The sequence below is a fragment of the Amblyraja radiata genome, chromosome 14 (genome assembly GCF_010909765.2).
Source record: "Amblyraja radiata isolate CabotCenter1 chromosome 14, sAmbRad1.1.pri, whole genome shotgun sequence".
NCBI lineage: Eukaryota > Metazoa > Chordata > Chondrichthyes > Rajiformes > Rajidae > Amblyraja > Amblyraja radiata.
Genome location: NC_045969.1, coordinates 43,352,713 through 43,372,171, shown reverse-complemented (window position 1 = coordinate 43,372,171; position 19,459 = coordinate 43,352,713). Strand labels below are relative to the sequence as shown.

Here is a 19,459-nt window from a genome sequence, read left to right as displayed (position 1 = left end):
CAATTTACTATATCATCTTAATCATGTGACTATTTGCAGGCAGAAGTGAATAAATGTGTTTTTTTATTGTAATATAATTTTCATTGCACAAATTGCTTGAGTACTTCACTTCCATTGGCAATCTCTAGGAGCAATAACTTTTCTCAAACATGTCAACATATCACACTTTACCGCGCTTATTGTTAAGATTTAAAAAATATTTATACCTTTAACACTGGAAATATCTATGCCAAGTTGCTTCAATTTGTCACATGTCTTCTCAATACATTCAAAAACTGAATGCAAAATTTCCTTGGGATCCTCTTCCACCCATCTTTAGCAGAAAACAAAGAAAATGTATGAATAAAAATGTTTACAAAGCATCAGCAAGCCATACACTCTCTTGCATTTATTCCTTTAAATAAAATCATGCGTGATCTTTTGTTCACTTCCCTGCCATATCCCCATCTCCTTTAATTCAATGTGTGCAAAACAAAATGATTACAGCCTTAAATATTTATCACAATAAAGTCTCAAACACTTTTCCAAAGGTGTAGAAAGCAGATTTTTTTTGTATAAACCAATTTCTCCTTAACGTACTCCTGACAGTTCACCCCAATTCAGACTTCTGAAAGTGTCTTTGTTTTTGGCTCACTATTTGGAGGAACCAGCTTCTCAGCATCTATGCTCAACTTCCCCCAGAACTTTTCATGGCTGAATAGCATCTATCATTCATTTCAACTAGAGTATAGATTTTGAGAAAAAAGATATGCAATCATGAGGGGTTTATCGATTGATAGATACAGCACAGAAACGTGCCATTCAGCCCATCCAGTCCGCACTGTCTACTGTTCACCCATTCACAGTAGTTCTACATTATCGCACTTGCACATCCACTCCATCTACACTATGGACAATTTACAGAGGCCAATTAACATACAAACCCACACGTCATTGGGATGAGAGGGGAAACAGGAGCACCCAGAGGAAAACCCCGCGGTCAAGGGAAAATGTGCAAACTCCACACATTCAGTACCCAAGGTCAGGATTGAACCCAGGTCTAGCATGGTGAGGCAGTGGCTTTACCAGCTGCACCACAATGCTGCTTACAAAGACTACCTGGTTCAGTCATCTACCCATAATGGCTTGGCGTAGTATGCACACATGCATCATTATCCCCACAGGCAATGCGCGTAGTCTTTTGGAAAGCAGCAATCAAGCTATTACAAGAAAAAACATGCTTGAAGGTTTTTCTCTGCATCTCAAAGACAATCGAGCAGGCCTTTTGAAAGTCTATGATTGATACATTCCCACCCCGTGATTCACCCCAATGGTTTGTTCAAGTATTGGCCACAAACCAAAGTTATCTACCAACATGTAATCCAATTTCATATTTCACAAATTGTACCTTTATACCTACCCCTCCCTGATAAATCTAGGTTGATGGCAGAATTATTTTTGTATTTTTAAATTTAGCTCTTAGGCTGGCAGCCCACACAAGCCTTTTTATATATTTCATAATATGATGAACAAGGATATGCTATTTTGATGCATCTATTCAACATTTTGCCAGAGTGCTGGAGTCGGGCAAGGAGCTACATAAGTTATGGGTTTGGAGTCAGTTCAGGGAATACAGGGTGTGAAAAAAAAATTCCCAATGTCTTTAGACTACAGAAAGACATTGCAACCTATCACCTACCAAGAAATACAGAAATAAGAATGCCGATGAGAATTTAAGCATCCCATAATGGAACCAAATAAACCTCTTGGCTATGCTCTCAATTGGATTTAATTAAAGTACTCATGAGGCTGAATTTGTGATTTAATTTCAGAAATGAGGGGCACATGTATATTGCGTCTTCATCAACCTGACAGAAAGTCTGAAAAAACTGTGTGTACTGAACAAGAATAGTGTGTTCCGTCCTGACAACAGCCTGAGAGCAAGACTGGAAGGATGAAGTCGAATGAATTGAAGTAAAAAATGGAAAATATCTGGGTCAGTTCTTGATGGATCTCTCATGCCATTGTAATCACTGACCGCTCACTCACCTCACAAATTACAACATTTGAGAACAGATCTGACCAGGTTCCTGTACATAGAAACATGGAAGTATTTTTATATCACTAATAAATGCTTCAGTGTTTAGACAAGAGATCTTGTTTCAATTCCAGGAGCTGGGAGAGTATAGATTGGGGTGGGCTGGGTGGTTCACATCAGAAGATAATGAATTATTGCGTGGTTAGGTATTTTGTTGTTGCATTAGTTCTCAGAAACAAGACGGGCAGGCCTGATTGGGTGTAATGAGTAATGAACCAGATTAAGTTTGCAGACTAAATTATATTACAACCATCTAAAAAAAAAATCACAATTTCAATCATTACTTCATTGGGTGAAGTACTTTAGGATATCTTGGATGGGGGGTGAAAGGAGATAGAAGACTTAAGCCATTTTAATAGCTTGTGAACCCTGAACTAACCAATTAAACTTTACCAAGTTTAACCAAATAAAAAGGTTATCTACATCGTGTTAATACAGTGAGTGATCAAGACCTTTGGAATCATATTAGGGAAGGGAAGTACCATGGGGCAACCTGATCAAATCACTAAAGCAAAATAACAACTATCTAAGCAAAATAACAACTTTGAGGTGGAAATTAAATGCAACAAGATCCCATAAAAGGATGGTTTCTAGTCCAAATAAAGTGGGCAGGAAAAAATATTTGGGATATATTGCTATTGTTCCAGTGAACTAAGTAAACCGGAAAAGTATGGATCAGAAAAACATTGCTTCTATTGCTGAGATTGTTAAATAAGGATGGAGCGACTGAACACCCTGAACAAATCGGGCCACAAAGATTAATTTACAGGGATATATTACTGCAGGTCCATCACCGATCTTCCAGCAGACTTCGTTACAGAGCCTTTCTTGATTATCCGTTTTGCCGGATCAGTGGTCCGACAGGACTTGAAAGGTACCGGAACGGCCCGCCTAGGCGCAAAAATACCAGCCCACAGTCGGTCTCAGAAGGTGGCTATGGAACGCATCTGCCAGTTCCAGCTGGGCCAAAGCTCCAGAATCCCGGCCGCAGAGGAGGCAAAATCAGAGGAAGTCAGCCATGAGAACGGATATGCCGGCTCAGACCGGGCATGAGTTCCAGAGCCCCAGCTGCTGAGGGCAAATGGCCAGCATGGAAGTCCCGATGAGGTAGAGATCAGCAGCCTCACCCAGCCTAGGTGTCACATTTTCAGGGGGCAGGATTGCAAGTGCGCTCTTGTAATTTATTCCAGATTAAAGGAGGAGCTAGACCGCACCAGGAAAAAAAAAATTAGGTGTACGAGTATTTGTATTCCTTGACATTTAAATAATGGTTATAGGATAATATGAGTGGGGTTTTGGGGATATAAATGGTATTAGGACAGGTACACAGACACAGCTCATTGGGCAATCTTGGACTTGCAGATTGTCAAGTTAGATCCTGCTGGCAAACTCAGGAAAACTTTTCTAAACACAAAGAATGGTAAAAGTTGAAAGAAAAGTCTTTTGCTGCTAAATCAATTTAGGTTAAAGTTTGAGTTTGACAGATTTGTAAATAATTTGTTGACCGAGATTAGGATAGCATGGCACAAATAGAAACAGGTCACAGATATTCCTTGAACATTGATTAGGGGTAGATTGAGAGGCTAACATTTTTTGACACAAGCGAGCAATGAATGACATTTGCACAATAACACAATGGGTCTTCTACTTAGAAGCCTTATGTTGCCCGTTATCCATATCAATGGGGTTGACCCTTTAAGTATGTTACTCTTCATTTAACTACTTCAAATGTTACATGCCAAGTATGTACCCACTTCAACAAATCAAGGGGTATTTCCATGCTATTTCTTACCCAAAATGCTAACAAAATATATTTTCTTCAGATATGACTTTTCCCCCAGATTACACTTGTTTTTAAAGATGGTCAAGTAACAACATTCCTAACACTAGTCCCTGGTGACTCGTGTCCTTTGCCTAACAATTGATTTCCCCACATGGTACAATTACCGTAATATCTCCAAGTACCTTAACAAAACTAAGATTTGCCTCTTGTCTTAAGGGATGGATATTCTAGTTCCTGGGTGAAAGATGCAAATCACCACTTTGAGCACCACCACAATTGTATTTGTAGAATACAACACTCTCGCTGACAGCATAGGTGGGCTGCCGAGAGTGTAGGTGGGTCCCAGCGGGGGGGGAAGAGGGTCGCTGAAAGCGTAGGTGGGACGAGTTGGAGGGCCGCCTGCTGCCACATGCGGTGACAGGCAGAAGATAGGACTGTTTGGTGCTTTGTCGGCACCAGAAACGTGGCAACTGTCGAGGTGAGGTCTGCCATACGATTTTACCGGGTTGTATGCAAAACAAAGCATCTCACTGTGCCTAGGTACTTGTGAACTGTATAATTGAATAATTTAAATATATAATCCATTGTAAATACGTAAAACACTAAGAGGACATCTCTGACGCCTTCCAACATTAAGAAAGTAATCTTTTAATTGTAAGCAAAATAAAAATGGTAGTCTGCTGTAGAACAGCCCCTCAATTTAACCCAACATGCAACAAACAACAGGAAGTAAGGTGAAATAGATGATTAACCTCAAAGAATAAGTTACTTGAAGGTGGACAATTTTTATTTCACATAAAAATCAAACAGCACAAGCGCAGGCAGAGAAGTGAGAGTCAGCATGGAAAATGCCAATGTATGGCGGGGACTATTCAAGTCCAAAGTACAATGATCAAGTTTGTGTCAGCTATTGCATGTTGTTTTATCTGTTCAATTATAAAATTTCAGATCAACTTCAAAGCCAGCTAACGAATGAACAACAAGCCCTTAAGCCTTATCAAGACGGAAAAGATTCAGGTAGGGAGAGAGTGAGAGAGATGATATGATTTTTATGTGCAGTGTTGTAAATCTTTGGAATGTTTTGTGATCGATGCTTCAATTTTCTGTGTTTGTAATCATAAAATATCATTGACTTGAAACATGAACTGTTTCTCAGACTACTAAATGCTGGTTGGCCTATACAACATTTCTGCCAATTTGTTTTTATTTCACATTTCCAGCGTCTGCAGTTTGCTGCTTTTCATAAACCATTTTAAACTTACGCAAGATACAAACATATTAGGATCCCTTTTGTTGTAACCATTACGGGACAATAAGAACCAACTGAAGCTTAAAGCAGGTTTATGTGAAAACCTGGAATTACTTTGAGCTTCGGTACCTCCCTTTGCAACTGGATCCTTGACCTGCTCATCGGCAGATCTCAATCAGCGTGGATTGGTAATACCCCCTCCTCATTGACCATCAACACAGGTGCACCTCAGGGCTGTTGCTCAGCCCCCTGATCTCCTCTCTTCACACCATGACTGTATGGATAAGCACAACTCCATTGCCATCTACAAATTTACCAATGACTTGCGTAGTCTTCTATCTCAACTTACTCTTTTGACATAGTTCTTTGATTCCGTTGCTATACAAAACTTAATTGGTGACAGTTTTGAATGGAGATTTTAAATAATTTGGCCACCTTCTATTAAATATCATTCCCTCGTTTAAATTCTAAATTGCTGACCCTTTACCTCAAGGTCATGATTCTTGATTGTAAAGCCTCCAATAAGTGTTAACATACCGATCATACTGCCGACTATTGTAAACAATCATATTTTGTGTTCAATGTTAATGAAAGCAATTCCAGAGAACGAAAATATAATAACATGTACAAGTTGTGAAAAGCAGGGTCAAGGTAATGTAGGTAATTTCCAGCAAGTCAGGAGTGCCAAGAGGAGAAAATGAGTTCATAAAGCATACTGTTAACCTCCAGCAGAAACAACCAATTCCGATTTGAACAAAGAATGCAAGTTATCTGAAATTGTTGAATGTGATACAGCTCAGAGGTTGCAATGTGCACAGATGGATGATAATGACAAGATGGTGCTTCGTAAGCTGGTGTCAGCAGGCCTCATTGGCACAGTGCAGGAAGCTACAGGCAGACATGTCAGACGAGGATTGGGGTGAATAATTAATTCAACAGGCCACAGGAAGATCAAGGTCAATGCAGACTGAATTGAAAACAGTCACCCGATCGGTGTTTGACTTCCAGTGAAGAGGAGACCACATGATAAGCATCATCATTGAAACTGTAGCTATCACTGTTAAAGCAAATTGGCACTTAAGGGAGGTTTATTGTGGTTATTACACAAGCAAATCTGATGTGGGAACCTTTGAAGGATGATATATTACAGTTAAGGATACGTTGAAAGGTTTACAGAATGGAGACTGGTGGAGGCGCTGCAAAGTAGAGCAGGACAGATATGGCCTCACGAGGCACACAGTCAGAAGATAACAGGGTTAGAAGATAATAGGTGTGGAAGTCAATGCCAAGAGTTAATTCTCAAAGGCTTGCCTATGGTATCATAAGTTCAACAAAGCCCTTTGAGTGGTCATGGCTCCGCAACTGTGTCCCCAAATCTCACGTTGTAATCACCATATATTAACACCACTGGATTCACAATTTTCCATCGCTGATCTAGCAAAATGTCTCCATTCTTCAAGACTCGGCCAAGATTCACACTTCATTTCATAATTACATCTAAGCATAGCATTAACATTTGCCAGCTATTTAAACAGGATGCTAACATCACACAAATTGATCAAAGTTCATTCAATAACATTTCTCTTTTTGAGTATCACGGATCAGTGGTCTCAAATGATAGTCAGAGTGCTCATTTTATACCACGATTTAAAAAGCAATGAAACCATAAACCTAATAATAATGGGCAAGTTATTTTAACGGCATTGCTGGGAACAATGTTGGAATAGATTCTGAGGTATTGTGTAAACCTTCACCAAGAAAGAAAATATTATTTGAGGACAGTCAACAAAGATTTTATGGGAAAGTTTAATCGACAAATTTGACTGAATTTTGGCAAGGCTTTGAATAAGATCCCATGTAACCAGTCAGTCAAAAAAAAACTCTTCGGAACCAAGAGAGTGGCAAATTGAGTTCAAAGTTAGTTCGATAGCACAAAATATAAAGTAACGATTGATGGAGGCAGAAGAAACTGCAAATGCATGGATGGTTTTCTGTTGGATGGCTATGATGCAACATAGCATAAAATTCAACACTGATTTTGCTATATTTATTAATTCATGTATTGTCTTTCTGCTGGCTGGTTAGCATGCAAAAGCTTTTCACTGTACCTCGGTACACGTGACAAGAAATCAAATTCAACTCAACTTAGGGCAGTAGAGTTGGTGCCTTACAGCGCTTTCACTGCCAGAGACGCGGGTTCGATCCCGATTATGGGTGCTGCCTGTGCAGAGTTTGCATGTTCTCCCCATGATCGTGTGGGTTTTCTCCGAGATCTTCGGTTTCCTCCCACACTCCAAAGACGTACAGATCTGCAGGTTAATTGGCTCGGCATAAATGAAATTGTCCCTAGTGTGTGATGGGTAGACGTGCAGGGATCGCTAGTCGGTGTGGACTGGCTGGACTGAAGGGCCTGTTTCAGCGCTGTATCTCTAAAACTAAAAACTTAAACTAAATTCAACTATGCAAGTAGAATAATAGTCAGATGATGACAGTGAAGAGGAAACAGCGAGATGATTTATAAATTTAAAGGAGGATTGGAATCCCTCTTAATTCCCCTGTGATTTATAGCCGGCAGAAAACAAGAAAACACAGATATCAGCTCATCAAGAACAAAGTTGCAACACGGGTTGTGCTGCAGAGGACTCAGATGTTAAGAAAGACAGCATTAGACTGTGCACAATGAAAACCTCAGTTCTTTGCAAAATATACTTGGAAGTCTGCCAAGATGCATGCTGAAAACAGGATATACAGCTCTGCACACAGCGGGCAAATATCCTGCTAGAAACATTGGATTATGAATATTCACACAATAGTGGACCCAACGACAAAGCAATGATTAAGGATTGACATTGGAACTATCACTGCAGTATAGGATACGGACATCATAGTCACAAGTGCTACAGCAGAATCTCAGTCATTGTCAAGCAAGTTATTTGGACGTTCTTGCAGACGTCACAACATTGAGCAATCTATTCCAACAGATCACAGGAATTACTAATTTACTTTTATAAGGGAGTATAACAATGCTGCCTTGATGCACAGTTGTCTATATATCTGCCATTACTGCCATCACAATCACCCAGTATGAAGCTCCTTCCCATGCTTGGAAAGGACATTCCATATCTCTGCATTTTAGTCCTAAATCACTCTCCATGAAAAGTCTGGAGATTTCCTTTCTGGGGAGCCCTGTGAAGAACACAAGGACGGGCAAAAGTGAGCAATTCAGACTTCTATGCTGTTTTGCCCATCGATACGCATCTGCAACAGGTCCGTATCATTGCTTATTCAAGTATCTGTACAAATCTCTCAAACACAATGATTATATCTGCCACATATAGCAGGAAGATCCAGATTCCCGTATCGCAAGAATCTATAGTATTCTAAGTGACCTACAGATGTAGACATACTTATGCAACATACTGTGCATACTTCTACACAGCATGCAGTAGACCATGAATACATTAAGCAGGCACTGAAAGGACACCCAGACCAATAGAGTACTTGGCACAAAAAGTGGAAGTAACTCAGCGGGTCAGACAGCATCTCTGGAGAAAAGGAATAGGTGACTTTGGGGTCGAGACCCTTCTTCAGATCTTGGCAGTTTGCTCCACAACTGTTTCCACAAATACTGTGTATTATGGGATGCAAGATCTTTTAGTTCCAAAACACACTGCAAAGATACAAATGCGGTGTCTTATATTTAAAAAAAGTTAAGTATCTCACAATATAAACCTCTGAAGGGGAAGTGGTCAGAAAACATGTCGGATACAGTCAGAAATCCAGGGTAAATGATGAGATCATGCGCCCACAGGAGAAAGCAGACCATCTTGCATAACTCAAAAAGACCATCAATGCATAACTCAAAAAAAAGTTAATGAAAGTTTTGCAATAGCCAAACAGAACAGTGCAGTGTTGAGTGTCTATTTATGGAAAAAATCAATCAATAATCCTACATATGGAAATTGAAGGAAGTTCACATATCTTGTTAAATGCTGTTTTCTGCTGCATTTGGAATAGGCCTTGAAAAAGACGTGTGTTCAAAAGCACACTTTACCATATGCTTAGCTGATAATCAGCCACACTTGGCAAATTATACAATTAGCACGAATCAGTAGCTACAAAACTCAAGATGTCTTCTGCAGTTGTACAAGGCCCTAGTGAGACCACACCTGGAGTATCGTTTGCAGTTTTGGTCTCCAAATTTGAGGAAGGACATTCTTGCTATTGAAGGAGTGCAGCGTAAGTTCACGAGGTTAATTCCCGGGATGGCGGGACTGTCATATGTTGATAGAATGAAGCAACTGGCCTGGTATACACTGGAATTTAGAAGGATGAGAGGATACCTTATTGAAACATATAAGATTATTTAGGGATTGGACACGCTAGAGGCAGGAAACATGTTCCTGATGTTGGGGGAGTCCAGAACCAGGGGCCACAGTTTAAAAATATGGGGTAGGGCATTTACAACGGAGATAAGGAAAAACTTTTCCACCCAGACAGCTGTGAATCTGTGGAATTCTCAGCCTCAGAATCCAGTGGAGGACAATTCTCGGGATGCTTTCAAGAGAGAGTTAGATAGAGCTCTTAAAGATAGCGGAGTCAAATGATATGGGGAGAAGGCAGAAACGGGGTACTGATTGTGGTGATCAGCCATGATCACAGTGAATGGCAGTGCTGGCTCGATGGACCGAATGGCCTACTCCTGCATCTATTGTCTATTGTCAAATACATCATTATGACATTAAGTTAGGTCACAACAGAATACAATCAAAGCATAACATTGCCATATTGAACACATTAATAACGCACTATAATTTTTTTGAGGTGCCCCATGTTCCACTGAGTAAGAAAATTAAAATACCAAGCACAATAATGGGAAAAAGGAAAAATTAGACAATACCAGTCAAGGATTCAGCAGGACTTCTCTATCCATGATCTTTTTCTGTATATATTCGGCTGCAGACTTATTTTGTACAAATGATCTTACTTTAGAATGTCATGGTTATTTATATTCCCCAACAGTTCTGTGTTTTAAATCATACACAAATATAACTACTGGATATAATGAGGAAACTTAGTGCGCATCTGAATTACTTACCCTGCATCTGGAAGGTGCTGTGTAATTTCCACTTGATGATCAGCCACAACCTTAGCCGTCTTGGGATTGAAGAGCTGTGAAAATGGTGGTTAAATAGTGTCAACTCCTTCAAAGTACACAACAGGCATTAAAACATAAACGCTAACATTCAAACATACAACTGCATGTATTTGTTGCCAAATTACATCGTGTCACCCACATTCACTGTTGGAATCGACACGAGAAACTGTAACAAGACAAAGCATCAGCAGCTACACATTTCAATAAATCAAGTGCTGAAGTTCATTTATCAAAGAGATTATCTACGCATCAAGGGGATAGGCATTGTTGGAATATTAAGTGAAAAATTTGGGCAGATTGTACTCGATCTAGCCTGGTCTCCGTGTTTTCAGGCAGACAAACGAGTCCAATTTTCCTAAACTGTACAATGGCTTCAGGGTTTGGAATTATTTCACTGTCTGTAAATAGACACACTTAAGCATTCAAGAAAGGATTCAAATTCCTAACAAAATTATAAAAGAAAAATTTACTTCAAGTATAATAACCTACAATAAAGAGTAAGAAAAACAATCGATCAAGGTTGGTAACCCCAATCAAACGAAAGATGGAGTTGCACATTATATTGCACATATGGCTGGCATAAAGTTAGGAGGGGCCGGTTGATAGTATCTGGATCCTCAGGTTATGATGTTTGTGGTCTGCTCCTTAACTCGGAGCCAAATCCAATGGTCAAGCAAGAGGTTAGATGACATTTAACATCCAGCTGATTTGTGACCTGGCTGCAATGCGCAGAAAGGAAGTTGGAGCAGCTTGACCCACCAGCACAGAAGGACATCACCCCTCAAACATTAGGTTTATCAAAATATCAGAAGATAGAAGAGAAAATGAATACGATGAAAATTGATAAGATGGCACCTTTAATACAACACAGTGGCATGGTTGGTAGAGTCAAAGACCAGGGTTCGATTCACACCTCGGGTGCAGCATGTGTGGAGTTTTCACGTTGTAAACCCATTGGTATGAAGGTAGACACAAAATGCTGGAACAACTCTGCGGGACAGGCAACATCTCTAGAGAGAAGAAATGGGTGACGTTTCGGGTCGAGACCCTTCTTCAGACTGATGTCAGGGGAGTGGGCGGGACAGAGATAGAATGTAGTCAGAGACAGTAAGACTAGTGGGAGAACTTGGAAGGGGGAGGGGATGGAGATAGAGGGAAAGCAAGGGCAATTTGAAGTTAGAGAACTCAATATTCATACCCAAGTGAAATATGAAGTGCTGTTCCTCCAATTTACACTGGGCCTCACCCTGACAATGAAGGAGGCCCATGACAGAAAGGTCAGATTGGGAATGGGAGGGGAGTTAAAGTGCTGAGAAACCGGGAGATCAGGTAGTTTAAGGCGGACTGAGCGGAGGTGTTCAGCAAAATGATCGCAGAGCCTGCGCTTGGTCTCGTCGATATCCAGGAGTTGACACCTGGAGCAGCGGATACAGTAGATGAGGTTGGAGGAGGTGCAAGTAAACTTCTGCCGCACCTGAAAAGACTGTTGAGGTCCTTGGATGGAGTCGAGGGGAGAGGTGAAGGGACAGATGTTGCATCTCCTGCGGTTGCTGTGGAAAGTACCTGGGGAGGGGGTGGTTTGGGTGGGAAGGGATGAGTTGACCAGGGAGTTGCGGAGGGAACGGTCTCTGCAGAAAGCAGAAAGGGGTGGAGATAGTAAGATGTGGCCAGTAGTGGGATCCCTTTGGAGGTGGTGAAAATGTTGGAGGGTTATATGCTGTATGCGACGGCTGATGGGGCGGAAGGTGAGGACAAGAGGGACTCTGTCCTTGTTATGAATGGGGAGAGGAGGAGCAAGAGTGGAGCTACGGGATATCAAGGAGACCCTAGTGAGAGCCTTGTCTATAATGGAAGAGGGAAACCCCGTTCCATAAAGAATGAGGACATCTCCGATGACCTGGTATGGAAAACCTCATCCTGGGCGCAGATGCGGCGTAGACACAGGAATTGGGAGTAGGTGATAGAGTATTTCCAGGAAGCAGGGTGGGAGGAAGTGTAGTCTATGTTCTGGTACATTTGCTGTCAAAAGTCTGTACTGCAACTCAATCTCATTTTCCTGCTCTCTCCCATGACCTTTCATGCATTTTCTGTACAATATCTATCCATCTCCTTCTTAAATACATTCAATGGCAACATCCACAACCTCAGTATGAATCTCAGTCTTCAGTCAATTCAATACAATCTACATGATGTTAAGAAACGGGGAGGTCACTGTGCTCCAGAATTAGACCTCTCTGGCCAACTTGCTCCTGTACACTGTAACTCTGGCACCTACCAAAGTGTAGAAAATATTGCTCAAATATGTGCAAATACAGGCCAAATTCATCATTATTAATCCAGGTGCAGAAATGTCTCCTCGACATAATTCTAAATGATTGGCCAATTATCCAGTGTTCATCACTCCTAGTTACGGACTCACCAACCAGAGGAATCAGCCTCTCAAATCATCTCCCTATTTTCACGAATTTGTAGATGACAAGACTTCTCATTCTTTTCAATTTGAGAGTTTAGGCCCACCGTCAATTTCGCCTTACTGAACAGCACTCTCAATCCATGAATCAATACTGCGAACCTTTGTGACATCAAGGTCAGAAGGTGTAAAGCAAAGATTATAGAGGAGCTCTCCTCTATAATCTTTGGCGTAAAGTGCTGGAGGAGCTCAGCAGATCAGGCAACATGTGTGGAGGGCATGGACAGGCGACATTTGTTATTTTGTCTCATGTCTCAACAAGTATATACTTCTGCAGTGAGACCAAACTGCCAATGGCATTCCAAATCTTAAAGTCCTATACAATTTCCAGAACATTTATCTAGTGTTCTATTTCAAACTTTTTGCAATGAAATTCAATCTGCAATTTACTTTTTTTTTTAAACTACCACCTCACTGAAAACAAAACTATTTACAACTCTAACTTAAAAAAAGCATTCTGCTTTCCTTCCTAACAGAGTGGATAATTTCCTACTTGCTCATTTCACACTTCGCTGCCTGTCTTTTATGTAGATTATATTCCCTTCCACCTCCATCACATACTAATAGCTTATTTTTTCCATGTACTTTTTTTGCTCAACAACAAATCTGGATACATTACAGCCAGTCCTCAGATTGTAAATAGCCTTTTATCTACACTGGTACTTCAACCCTTTGGCAACAAAGAGCTATTTTTCGGGGAAAAATGGTTCACGTCATTTATGTGTTGGAGGTCCCAAAACTACCTCCTGATAGACATTGCTGTATACTTCTCTTCAGTACTGTATTGTATGGTTGCTTTCAGTCTGCATTTGTTTTGCATTCATGCTGCATACATTGTAGCTGTAATCCCATGGTCCATAATTCTGCTAACAATTCTATTTGGCAGTCATTTTTCAAAAGCCTTTTGAAAGTTCACTCAGGAACTGTAGAATTTGAATAAAATGATCATCATAATAGAATTTAGCTACCAAAGCAAGCCAGAAAGTACATGTGCCAATCCTAAAGTATTCTGATAAAAAGCATTTGGGGTTCAGTTGGACCAGAGGCTTGTTTAGTACTTCATCCATGCCAGGTGGAATTTGCACTGTTACCATGTACATCAGTCTGAAGAAGGGTCCCGACATGAAAAGTCACCTATCCATGTTCTCCAGAGATGCTGCCTGATCCGCTGTCATTCCCTGTCAAATTCACATGTCATTCCCAGAAGGACTAAATGATTGCAGCCATAGACTATACTTCCTTACAATCCCAATTATCTTAATAATTCCTCATACACTACATCCAGACTTCTGTACTGTTAAGGATCAACAATCTTTGAAGTACAGGTAGTTCTACTGTAATGCATTGTCTTAACGGGAGCAAGTTCAAGTTCAAGTGAGTTTATTGTCATGTGTCCCTGTATAGGACAATGAAATTCTTGCTTTGCTTAAGCACACAGAAAATAGTAGGCAACAATCTAATTAAGGAAATCTACAGGTCGAACAGAATCTGAGAGGGAATTAATCACTTTTCGGGTCAAAACCTTGCATCAAGGACTGCCAATTTCATCATGAGATAAAAGAGCTACTTTGGAAATTGACAAGAGAAAAACAAAAGCTGTCTTGGAAAAACAATAGAGTCTTTCAGTCCTTCTGGGAATTACAGGTGTTGCATTTAAAAATCCTGTTTATGTGTAATCTTCCCAGTCATCAGATATCATTGTCCCCTTCGAACAGATTGCCAGTTTCACCAGGGAAGAGCATTTAAGTTACTGTGGAAATGGACAAGCAACCATTTCCATTGATATCTATGTGAGACATTCTATTAAGTAAACAATGTAACATAGTATCAGCAGCAAAATAAACTTGACCACACTGATGATCAAAGTGCTTATCCATACTAATCTCATTTACCAGCACATGATTATTGCCTCGGATACAGTGGCAATTTAAGCGCACGTCTTAATTGTAAATTTTGCGAGGGTACCTTGCTCTACCATGCTTTCAGGCAGGTTATTCCAGAATGTAACCTCCCTCTGAGTGAAAATAACGTCTTCCTCAGACCTCCAAATCCCTTAGCCTTTAGCACTAAACCTATGCTTTCTCTCCTTTTGGACAACTGTTGTGGGGAAAAGTTTATTTCCTCAATCCTGTATTTGCCCTATACAATTTTGTATTCCTCCACCATATTGCCCTCCAGGCTCCTTTGCTCCAAGGAAAATACATACACAATCTGTCAAGCCTCTCCTCATAACTAAAATGCACTATCCTAGGCAACATCCTTGCAAATCTTCTCTACATCCCTTCCAGTACAATCATATATTTCCTCTGGTGTGGCAACAAGAACAGTACAAAGAACTTTAGTTGAGTCCCAAGCAATATTTTATAAAGCTATACCTTGACTTCTTTGCTCTATATATCCTATGTCCTGACAAAGACAAAGGCCCCATTTGCCTTTTTAATCACATTATCTGTGCTGTCATTTTCAGAGATCCTTGAGCTTGTACACCAAGACCCCTCGGTAATTCATTGCTCTCAATGGCTCTAGCATTCATTGCATATGTCCTACCCTTTTTATACCTCGTGAAGTGCATTATCTCACTGATCGGGATTCCACCTGCCATTGCACAGCCCATCTCACTAACTGATCAATATTATCTTGTTACCATAGACTATTTTCACTGTCAACAATGGCACTGAAATCTTACTAATCATATCAGCGACATGCATACAGAAATTATTAGTGTATATACAATCAGTAAAATGTCCCAACACTGAGCCATGTGGTATGTCACTGGTTTCCAATTTTTTTTAAATCCTCCAAATCACAACCTCACCGCTCCTCAATTACTCCCTGCCTCCTATCACCAAGCCAATTTCCCACCTCGGTTTATTTCCCATGGAGTCAGACCTTTGGGACAAGTTTCCCACGTGGGACCATATCAAATTCTTTACCTATTCTGTTATGATTTGCGCTGATCTATTCTAACACATATCCTCTCTCTCTCCATGACTTGAGTACAATAATTTTTGTATATACCGTGCAGAGCTTGAATTCAGCTAAGTATTGATAACATAATTCCAGTGGATCTTACATGCACACAGTCCTGGTCTACAAATGTTCTAATTCAACTCCTAGTGTTGTCTGCAAATAGATGTAGCAAATCTGTGCCACGTTTCCCCAAGCACCAATCTTGTTAGTCACATTGGAGACACAAGGAACTGCAGATGCAGGTTTACAGAATTTTAAAAACACACGGTGCTGGAGTAACCCTGCGGGTCAGGCGGCATCTTTGGAGGGAAGGGGCAAGTGACGTTTCAGGTTGGAACCTTTCTTCAGAATGATTTTAGTGGGGGGAAGAAAGCTGGAAAAGAGTTGGGGGTGGGACAAACCTGTCAAGTGACAGGTGGACACAGGTGAGGGGAACTTGATTAGCAGATGGGCAGAGAGATGAGAAAGAGGCAAAGGTGTCAGATAAGGAGAAGAGTAAAATGTGAAGCCAGAGGAAGGATATCAATGGAAGGAGAGGGGAAGGGTACAGGGGGAAGGGGGATTCCCTGACTCTTTCAATGCAGCACCTCAGCTGTTTTTGAAAGACAAAGGATTGAATGGATGGATTCCATACTTCAGCTCTTTTTGAAAGTGTGCTTTTATAGACATTACAACATGGATCTGCTTCTGTGACATATGAACCTTATTTGTTTCATGATTGAAGAATCTTCCTTCAATAACTATTCTGTTTTAGAATTACAGGTTCACCACTCAATTTAAACCAGTTTTCTACAATTCTCAAGATTTCCCAATAGCAATAGTTCCCAGTTCCATTGCTGACACTGTATAATTTTGAAAATATCCATATCTCAACCTACTATAATTGGAAGGAAATAATCTTTGCCCTTCTCTAAATTATCCGAGTGCCCTTGAGAAAGAGACAAGGGTGTCAGATAAAGACCTTTCTTCGGGTCCCGACCCGAAATGTCATCCTTTTCCCCCAGAGATGCTGGCTGACCTCCTGAATTACTCCAGAGCATTGTGTGTCAATCTTTGATATAAACCAACCAACCTTTGTTTCAACCTTATCCAAGTACGCCTGCCCTTCACCCAAGGTAAAGTGGACTATTGTTTATTGTTTGCTGCCCCATACCAAGACAGGACATAATATTCCATTTGCCAGCTAACCTGTGGAATTACTGACAAGACGGACGTGTCAGCAACAATTTGTACCGAACATTTTGTAAAACACATGTACCGAGATCGGGCGAATCAGGAACAGAACGTCATCATCATTTCGTCTCATTTATAGCATTCATTACGAGCTACAGCAGTGCAATTCTGCAGAGTACCATCCCATCTTACGAATAACAACAAAAAAGCTTTGAGCATCTTTAAACGTCCATTGAATCTCAGATCTGCTGCGAAAGCCGGTTACAATGCGCTCCAGTGAATGGACTTCCATCATATAGAAACATAGAAATTAGGTGCAGGAGTAGGCCATATATATATAATAACTTGAGCAAAACGCAAGTCCCGGACTAACTCAGCACGTCAGGCAGAATATGTGGAATGAATGGATAAGCGACATTTCGGGACGAGACCCTCCTATCAGTCTGAAGAAGGGTCACGACCCGATATTTTCCCTATCCATTCCCTCTACAGATGCTGCCTGACCCGCTGAGTTAGTCTGGTACTTTGTGTTTTGCTCAAGAATGCAGCATCTGTAGCTCCTGATGTCTCCATATATAATCAAATATCCACATATAACTTGGTACAATGACATATGGTTAATATTATAACATGATATATAATGTTATCATATTAAGTTAATATGACACTTATTATGGTAACGCATTTGATAACATAACCCTCCACTGCCAACAAGCCTGCACTGCCAATCGTATGCTGGAGCAACATGAGTGTACAGCCCCTTGATGTTTCAGCCCAATAATTACAACCCCGCCCAGCAAATGTGCTTCCGCCAGATGCAACAAGATGATAAACAATGTCATGCTCAGTCCCCGGACAATGCTGGTGTGAGCGGTGCCCTGTGCCGGTGGGGCAAGGTGCAGGTGCTGCACATGGCACCGCCTGACAGCGAACAACCTGCTGGACGCCGGCGGCAGCGGGCGGGCGGGGCGAGGAGAAGCAGCAGCGAGTAAGGAGGTTGAATGCACTCACTAAGAACCTGGTGGAGCTGGTGCCCTGGTCAATCGCCCCGACCAAGGTGCCCATGGCCGCCGCTCGCTGGCTGTATCTGTCTGACTGCCTGTCGGCTCTCTGCCACCCCGTCTCCCCAGCGACCGCCTTTTGTGACACACTCCCTGCCTTGCGCTGAATGACGCAACACCGCCCCGCCCACTCGACGCCGCGGCCAATTAAGTGAAAGGTGCGCACCCCCATCCCCCCCCCCTCCAGGTTGTGGTGGGTGGCCCCGCCCACTGAGCGTCTCTGTGACAAGTGAACAACCCCATCGCCCCGCCTACTGGACGCCGCAGCCAATTGGGTGGCAGGTTTCCGCGGGCGGCTCCGGGTGGTGGCGGTTGTGGCGGTTGGTCTCGCGCACTGAATGCCGCAGCCAATCAGATGCAAGGTACCCACCCCGCCGCAGCCAATCAGGCGGAAGGTTTCACCCCCGCCCACTGGATGCCGCAGCCAATCAGATGCAAGATTCCCACCCCCGCCCACTGAATGTCACAGCCAATCAGGGGTAAGATGCCCACCAAGGACCGCAGCCAATTAGGTAAAAGATAGCTCCGTCCCACCCACCCCTCCCCCTGAGACGCAGCCAATTAGAGGCAAGGTGACCCTCCCCGTCCACTAGGGACCGCCGTCAATTGAGTGAAAGGTGCCTTCTCATCCCCGGCTGCCGGCGGCTCCGGGCCGTGGCGATTGGACGGCCCCGCCCGGGCTAATAGTTAGGAGACAATTATAGACCTTCGCTCCATAGATACAGATGCTGCCTCACCCGCTGAATTTCTCCAACTTTTTTGTCTCCAGACAACAATAGACAATAGGTACAGGCCACTCGGCCCTTCAGGCCAGCACCGCCATTCAATGTGATCATAGAAACATAGAAACATAGAAATTAGGTGCAGGAGTAGGCCATTCGGCCCTTCGAGCCTGCACCGCCATTCAATATGATCATGGCTGATCATCCAACTCAGTATCCCGTACCTGCCTTCTCTCCATACCCTCTGATCCCTTTAGCCACAAGGGCCACATCTAACTCCCTCTTAAATATAGCCAATGAACTGGCCTCGACTACCCTCTGTGGCAGAGAGTTCCAGAGATTCACCACTCTCTGTGTGAAAAAAGTTCTTCTCATCTCGGTTTTAAAGGATTTCCCCCTTATCCTTAAGCTGTGACCCCTTGTCCTGGACTTCCCCAACATCGGGAGCAATCTTCCTGCATCTAGCCTGTCCAACCCCATAAGAATTTTATAAGTTTCTATAAGATCCCCTCTCAATCTCCTAAATTCTAGAGAGTATAAACCAAGTCTATCCAGTCTTTCTTCATAAGACAGTCCTGACATCCCAGGAATCAGTCTGGTGAACCTTCTCTGCACTCCCTCTATGGCAATAATGTCCTTCCTCAGATTTGGAGACCAAAACTGTACGCAATACTCCAGGTGTGGTCTCACCAAGACCCTGTACAACTGCAGTAGAACATCCCTGCTCCTATACTCAAATCATTTTGCTATGAAAGCTAACATACCATTCGCTTTCTTCACTGCCTGCTGCACCTGC

General features: G+C 42.0%; 1 protein-coding gene across 1 annotated transcript in view; it reads right to left on the bottom strand.

Moving 5' to 3' along the window:
* The window catches only part of gk (glycerol kinase), a 55,097-nt gene extending 37,055 nt beyond the window's left edge, over positions 1 to 18,042 (bottom strand). Inside the window, exons 1-3 of the mRNA XM_033033182.1 lie at positions 17,892 to 18,042; positions 10,208 to 10,281; positions 207 to 313 (exon numbers count right to left, since the gene is read on the bottom strand). Coding sequence (XP_032889073.1) covers positions 207 to 313; positions 10,208 to 10,281; positions 17,892 to 17,945 — 235 coding nt within the window. The 5' untranslated portion in view covers positions 17,946 to 18,042. The remainder of the gene's footprint in view (positions 1 to 206; positions 314 to 10,207; positions 10,282 to 17,891) is intronic.
* Between the last annotated feature and the right edge of the window lie 1,417 nt (positions 18,043 to 19,459).